Source organism: Colobus angolensis, unplaced genomic scaffold, assembly GCF_000951035.1.
Source record: "Colobus angolensis palliatus isolate OR3802 unplaced genomic scaffold, Cang.pa_1.0 Scaffold305, whole genome shotgun sequence".
Taxonomy (NCBI): Eukaryota; Metazoa; Chordata; class Mammalia; order Primates; family Cercopithecidae; genus Colobus; species Colobus angolensis.
The window spans coordinates 347773-355734 of record NW_012116322.1 but is presented as its reverse complement, the minus strand read 5'-3'; the positions used below and the strand labels follow the sequence as shown (position 1 = coordinate 355734).

Here is a 7962-nt window from a genome sequence, read left to right as displayed (position 1 = left end):
AAACGGGACCCCAGAGGTTTCTTGAGTCTCTGCTTACCAGGGCGACCGGATACGGCCCTGCCAGCCCATTGCATAATCTTCTAATTTCTCCCTACCACCCTCCATTCCAGCAGTGAGGTGACTGTGACGTGGTCTCCATCCTCTTGGCCTTGACCCAGTGGTCCCCGCGATTGGAAGCTTAGGCGGTCACCAGGCCTCCTTGTTCCTAACGTGTGCACACCTTTCCGTTCTCTCATTGGGATGAACTCCTGGAAATTGCTGGGTCCAAAGTGTTTGGGAAGTTTGGAGTGATTCTTGTTGCAGGGGGAAGAGGGAACTATGGAGATGTCACTGAAATTTCAGGGGTTCCGGGACACCCCAACCCGGTGCCTGTCCCAGCTCCCCGAGCGCTTCTCTCCTCCGCTCCTCCCTCCCCCACCTCGCCTGTTTTCACCTACCGTGACCTCACCCCCGCCGCGCAGCTGGACCTTGCCCGGCGCCTCCCCATCCCAGAGCTCGAATCCCAGCCGGACCAGCCCAGCCCCGCCCCTTCCCTGGCAGGAGCGAGGCGGAGCAGTCTGCCCAGAGACTTAGCGGCAGACAGACGCTGGGACCCACGACGGCAGAAGGCGCCAATGGCCGCGCCTGCTGAGCCCTGCGCGGGGCAGGGGGTGAGTGCCCCCCCCCATCACGCCCCCCTCTCCTTTTCCCGGCTTGGCTTGGTTGTAGTGCTCTCGGGCTGCGATACTAGGGATTCCTGGACCCGGGAAGCGAGGAGACTTACTCCAGCACCCCTCACTGCAGCGGGTTGGACTCCTTTCACCAGCCCAGCGCCCCCGACAGCCTAGCTCTGTCTAAGGGGCCACCAGATCTCCCAGCTACTAGGGGCTTTGACCCTTATTTGCATAAAGCTAGTGGGTGCTCCGAGCCCTCCTACCCCCAGAGAGCCTTACCTCTCTGGTTTCTTTTTCCATTGCTCTTAGCAAAGGACTCCAGAGAGTGGAGTTCATGGGGTGAGGGTGGGGGTTGCAAACTGCCAGCATTTCGAGGGCCAGGGAGATGAAGCGATAAGTTGGTATGAACTGAGGGCTTCCTCTGTGCCTAGCCTTGTGCCCAACCTTGTGCCATGCTGCTATGAACTTTGCTGCTATTAATCCATTTAATACAACTCATAGAGGTAGAGTCTCATTATTCACCTTTTGCAGGGAAGGAAACTGAGACACAGAGAGGTTAAAGTTTGCACAGCCAGTAAGTTGTGAAACCAGGGGGAGTAAAAAGACAGCAGAGAGAGAATTGAAGAGGCCACGTCCACTAAACTTCAAATTTGTTCTAGGGTTAGATAGGACCAGCACACCTGCTGAGATGAAAATAACACATCAAGTTGGGCCAGTGGCTCTTGCCTGTAATCTCAGTACCTAGGAGGCTGAGGCAGGAGGATTGCTTGAGGCCAGGAGTTCAAGACCAGCACCGACAACATAGAGAGACTCCCCATCTCTACAAAACATACAAAAAAAAAAAAAAAATAGCCAGGCCTGGTAAGGCGGCTTATGCCTGTAATCCCAGCACTCTGGGAGGCCGAGGTTGGAGGATTGGAGTTCAAAGCTTTGGTGAGCGTTGGTTGTGCCACTTCAGCCTGGGCAACAGAGTGAGACCCTGTCTCTAAAACATAAATTAATTAATAAAAAAAAATAAATAAATCACACATCAAGACCACCAGTCGAACAAGGTTTGGGGTCAGATAAGCCTGGGTCAGAGTCAGCTCTGCCACTTCCATTTGTGTGGCCCTGAGGGAGGCAGTTCCCCGATGGGTGTCTCAGTCTTCTGGTCTCTGAAATGGGGACAGTACTTCCTATGTGCTGGAGTTGTTATAAGGATTAACTGATGGTCTGTGCCTAGCAATGATTATGGAGCCCAGGTCTCCTAGACCACATGGCCCAGTTCCCTGGGTTCAAATCCCAGTCCTTCCACTCCTCAGCTGGGTAAAGTCAGCCAAGTTACTCAACCTTTCTGGTCCTCGGCTTCTTCACCTGTAAATCAATATGATAATTGCATCTACCTAGGGTTGATGTCAGGATGAAAGGAGTTGAGAATTATTAGGTATTCCAAAGAGTGCTTGGCACGTTTTTGTGTAAATGTTAAAGATCCAAAAAATTGCCTGGGCCCCCGGGTAGGTGAGCTGGGGACCCCTGCCTTATACCATCCTAAGGGGCCTCCTGGTGTTCCCTCAGGTCTGGAACCAGACAGAGCCTGAACCTGCCGCCACCAGCCTGCTGAGCCTGTGTTTCCTGAGAACAGCAGGGGTCTGGGTGCCCCCATTGTACCTCTGGGTCCTTGGTCCCATCTACCTCCTCTTCATCCACCACCATGGCCGAGGCTACCTCCGGATGTCCCCACTCTTCAAAGCCAAGATGGTAGCTGCCATCCCTGGGAGCCTGGAACCAGGCAATGGTGGGGGGAGGCAGGGGACAGGCTGGAACATGGTGAAGTCTTAAAGCAGACTCCTCCTGTCAGGGTGTAGAAGGGAATCTGTTAATCAAACAGAGCAATATTAGAGAGGCTACAGAGGTCAACTCGGTGGAACATGGTTCTCCCAAACAGATTTTGTAATTCCGAAAATACATGCATGCACAAACACACACATACACTCCCATGTTCCCGGACAGTTTATAACTACCATAACCTGACATTTTCCAAAACATAGCATGTAGACTCTTGTGTACACAAGGTAATTTTAGGGCCACATTGGGATGAACCTTTTAAAAAGTTATGCATTTATTTTTATGTTCCCCTACTGGCTGTATGATAGGACAATTTTTATATGTGATATGTATTTAGTGTGTTAAATAAACACTGGCATTCCAAGTGTGAGCCTTTCTGCTCATCCATCCTCTTCTACTCCGTTCTTGTAGGCTTCTAAAGAATGTTCTTCAGAGTTCATTCATTCTTCTGCCATTGTGTTAATTTTTGCATAATCACCCACCAACAACCCAAGGGTTGGCAAACTTAAAGAGCCAAGCAGTACATAGCATTTGAGACTTTGTGAGCCAGATAATCTTCCTTCCGAATACTGAACTCTGCCATTCCAGAATGAATGCAACAGTCATGACCGTGTTACTTTTTTTTTTTTCTGAAATGCAGTTTTGCTCTTGTCACCCAGGCTAGAGTGCAATGGTGCGATGTCAGCTCACTGCAACCTCCGCCTCCTGGGTTCAAGTGATTCTCCTGCCTCAGCCTCCCAAGTAGCTGGGATTGCAGGTGCCCACCACCACACCTTGCTTTTTTTTATATTTTTAGTAGAAACAGGGTTTCACCATGTTGGCCAGGCTGGTCTCCAACTCCTGACCTCAGGTGATCTGCCTGCCTTGGCCTCTCAAAGTGCTGGGATTACAGGTACGAGCCATCACCCCCGGCCGACTGTGTTTCAATAAAACTTTATTTGTAGTCACTGAAATTTGGATTCCGTGTAATTTTCACCTGCCATGACATACGCTTTTTATTTTTCTTTGATGATTGATAGTTTGCCAACTTCTGCTTTAAACTGAGGTTCTTTGAGCAGTTCCTCCAATATGCCTTAGCTCTGGCCTTCTCTCTGGTATGTACATGTTCTCTCATTTTCTTTCTTTCTTTGATTCAATAGAGAAACCAGTATATATTAGAGAGACCCTAGAGACTTACTGAATCCTTGATTTCATAGCAGGGGTTGAAAATGACTTGGAGAGAGGATAGTTTTTTACCTGGTGAGTACATTTCATTTCCTGCTGTTTCTTCACACCCAAAGTCATCTCACATGCGCACAATTGGAGCACTCCCTGCATTTTGTAAAACACTCGGCTGGCTCAAGCCCTTGCTGTACATTATTTATATGACAATTACAGATCAGGACTGATCTGCAATGCCCTTTACACATTGTTCACATTGGCACATTGCTAGCTGGTGATACTGGTTTGTTACAGGGCCCCAGCCAGGATGTTGCAGAACCAGCTCCCAGTTGGACATGGGGTCGCCCACCAGTTTGCTGTGACCTCCCTTATTGCCCCCTAAGTTTATCTAAGCCTGTACCCTCAGGTGCTTGGGTTCGCCCTCATAGTCCTGTGTACCTCCAGTGTGGCTGTCGCTCTTTGGAAAATCCAACAAGGAACGTCTGAGGCCCCGGAATTCCTCATTCACCCTACTGTCTGGCTCACCACGATGGTAATGATGCCTTCAGTCTGGAGCCTGGCTTGCTCCCAGCTGCTGCTTTGCCTGCCACAGTGAAGAGCAAGGGGAAGAGAAGAGGCTCCCCTCAGCCTCCCACCCTCCCCTAAGGGGCCTGCCCTGACTTTCCCGTCCAGAGCTTCGCAGTGTTCCTGATTCACACCGAGAGGAAAAAGGGAGTCCAGTCATCTGGAGTGCTGTTTGGGTACTGGCTTCTCTGCTTTGTCTTACCAGCTACCAGCGCTGCCCAGCAGGCCTCCGGAGCGGTAAGTGGGGGTGTGGGCCACCCTGGGAAACTAAAATGGTGGCTCTGGCCTTGGGTCCCATCTTTCCTCCTCCCGTTTCCACATATGACTTATTCTCTACACAGTGACACACATAAGCCAGTCACTTACACTCTAGAGACACAAAATCCACTCCCACAACTGTAAGTACCCATCATCCCATACATTTCTTATCAACACAATTTCCTGTCTTACACACCAACATCACACTTGCCACTTGCACATGACGCACACACTTATATGAACTGATTCATACATCACACCAGCACATGCATGCATGCACACACACACAACCTGGGCACAGGGCACAGACACACCTGTGTGCACACATATTTCTACATGCACATCTCCCCTCATCTCATGGATTCACCCTCCCCACGTTCCTATACATCTTTATTTACATACTCATTCTGCACACCCACTCATATTTCTGTTGCTCAATCTGGGAAGCAGTCTTTTTTTTTTCTTTTTTTTTTGAGAGGCTCCCTCTATCGCCCAGGCTGGAGTGAAGTGGCATGATCTCGGCTCACTGCAATTTCTGCCTCTCGGGTTCAAGCGATTCTCCTACCTCAGCTTCCTGTGTAGCTGGGATTACAGGTGCACGCCACTACACCTGGCTAATTTTTGTATTTTTAGCAGAGACGAGGTTTCACCATGTTGGCCAGGCTGGTCTCGAACTCCTGACCTCAAGTGATCCTGACCTCAAGTGATCCACCCGCCTTGGCCTCCCAAAGTGTTGGGATTACAGGCATGAGCCACTGTGTCCGGCCAGAAGCAGCATTTCTATATTAGGAGACATGATGGGTCATTTTCTCTGCAAAGAGAAAAACATGTAGTCTAGACCAACTTCTCTCAACCTCAGCTTTAGTAACGTTGTGGCCAGATAAGTCTTTGCTGGGAGGACGGGGTTGTCCTGTTTGCTGTAGAGTGTGAAACAGCATCTCTGGCTTCCACCCATAGATGCCAGTAGCATACCATCCAATTGCAGTAACTCAAAATGTCTCGCGATATTACCAAGTGCTCCTGGGGGTGAGGACAAAGTCACCCACCTACAGAGGAGCAGTGGCCTCGACAGAGTGCTTAGCCAAGGCTTCTGGGAGAGGGGGTTATCTTAACACCAATGATCAGGCGGCAGCAGGTTTCAGATATTTTACTTTATTATTGTATTTTTGTGGAGACAATACCGTGCTCTGTTGCCCAGGCTGATCTTGAACTCCTGGGCTCAAGCAATTCTCTGACCTCAGCCTCCTAAAGTGCTGGGATTATAGGCATGAGCCACCACGTCTGGACTCACAGATCATTTCTTGAGTCTAGTGGTTACTCTATCCTGCCCCTAAAGGAGAAAGTAGAGAAGCATCATCCTGTCTTTAAGGACAGGGTTTTTATTTTTCGTTTGTTTATTCTGAGACAGAGTCTTGCTCTGTCGCCCAGGCTGGAGTGCAGTGGTAAGATCTTGGCTCACTGCAACCTCCGCCTCCTGGGTTCAATCGATTTTCATGCCTCAGCCTCCCGAGTAGCTGGGATTACAGGCATGTGCCACCATGCCCAGCTAATTTTTGCAGTTTTAGTAGAGACAGGGTTTCACCATGTTGGCCAGGCTCGTCTCAAATGCCTGACCTTAAGTGACTCACCCACCTCGGCCTCCCAAAATGCTGGGATTACAGGTTTGAGCCACAGCGCCTGACCGAGGACAGAGCTTTTAAAAGAGCAACCTTTGTAACTAAGGGGAATTTGCAGGGTATTCAGTAATTTCTGAAAGGGTGGGCTCCCACAGTTGACATAAGTCAGGTTTTTGGGACACAGCATAGAAACAATAATACTGGGACCATTTACACTCAGGGGTTCCAACCATGTGCAGACACTGTGGCAGGCACTTACACACCTATCCTCACTGGATTCTCACAATAGTTCACAGTGATGGATTTGTTTTTCTTTTTTCTTTTTTTAATAGAAACAAAGTCTCATTATGTTCCCAAGGCTGGTCTCAAACTGCTAGGCTCAACTGATCTTCCCACCTAAGCCTCCCAAAGTGCTGGGACTATAGGCTTGAGCCAATGTGCCCAGCCAATGATGGATTCTAGCCGTCCCATTTTAAACATGAGGGAGACTAAGGCTAGGAGAAGGGAATGACAGCCTCAGGGCCACAAAGCTTGGGAGTGCAGAGCCCAAGTTCATCTCAGGCAAATTCAGAACAAACTTTCTGAGAGAAACAGTGGGGAAAAAGTGGCAGTTTAGGGAAGATGGGCCATATTGTCACTGGAATATCCAATTGTCTGCTATCTGAAGAAGGAAAAAAAAAAAAAACCCAAAAAACTAGAAGAGTATTAAATCCAGTAGAGGAATTGTGATTTGAAACTAGGGCTCTGGTTTAAAGCCATAAAAACTCAGTTCACACTAGCTTAAGGAAAAGAGAAGGTCAGGGGGGTTAATAGCTCATGTATTTATTAGCTCGTACCCGTGGGATCTCCCAGGCATGAGTGATCCAGGCCTGGGACCAGGTTCCATAACCAGATCTCCACTTCTGCCTCTTGGCTTTGCCATGTTAGCTTGATTCTCCAATGGAGTGGCAAGAAGAGCCACCAATACCTTCAGACTTATGTTCTACCACGTAGCAAACCCCGCAGAACCTCCCAGTGGTTCCAGCTCTCAAGTACCCAGCATGGGATGCTATATGCATTCCTAACCCAGCCATGGTAGCCAAAAGACTAGAATGTATTCATTGGCCAAACCTCAATCACCCACTCAGCCTTGGAGTGGAGTCAGTTCTGCACAAATCACATGCCTGAACACAAGCAAAAAGACTTAGGAAGAAAGAAAAATCAGTATATGGAAGATATCTCTGCATGATTATTACAGCACTGTTCACAATAACCAAGATTTGGAAGCACCTTAAGTGTCCATCAACAGGTGAATTGATAAAGAAAATGTGGTGTATATACACAATGGAGTACTAAGCAGCTACAAGAAAGAATGAGGTATTGTCATTTTCAACAACATGGATGTTAAGTGAAATAAGCCAGGCACAGAAAGACAAACTTTATGTGTTCTCACTTATTTCTGAAAGCTAAAAATTAAAACAATTTAACTCATGAATATACAGAGTAGACGGAAGGTTACCAGGGGCTAGGAAGGATAATGCGTGGGGGACATGGGAATGGTTAATGGGTACAAAAAATAGAAAAAATAATACCTATTTGATGGCACAACAAGGTGACTACAGTCAATAATAATTTAATTGTTCATTTAAAAATAACTAAAAGAGTCTGGACACAGTGGCTCACACCTGTGGAGCACTTTTTCCAGCAGTTTGGAAAGCCGAAGCAGAAGGATCATCTGAGGTCAGGAGTTCAAGACCAGCCTGGGTAACATGGTGAAACCCCGTCTCTACTAAAAATACAAAAAAAATTAGCCAGGTGTGGTGGTGCACATCTGTAAGCTCAGATACTCAGAAGGCTGAGGCAGGAGAATCGCTTGAACCCAGGAGACAGAGGTTGCAGTGAGCCAA

General features: G+C 48.2%; 1 protein-coding gene across 1 annotated transcript in view; it reads left to right on the top strand.

The window, feature by feature from the left end:
- The first annotated feature begins 560 nt into the window (after positions 1-560).
- Positions 561-7962, top strand: part of ABCC6 (ATP-binding cassette, sub-family C (CFTR/MRP), member 6) — an 88234-nt gene continuing 80832 nt past the window's right edge. The window contains exons 1-4 of the mRNA XM_011950299.1: positions 561-650; positions 2208-2390; positions 4045-4170; positions 4311-4439. Coding sequence (XP_011805689.1) covers positions 615-650; positions 2208-2390; positions 4045-4170; positions 4311-4439 — 474 coding nt within the window. The 5' untranslated portion in view covers positions 561-614. The remainder of the gene's footprint in view (positions 651-2207; positions 2391-4044; positions 4171-4310; positions 4440-7962) is intronic.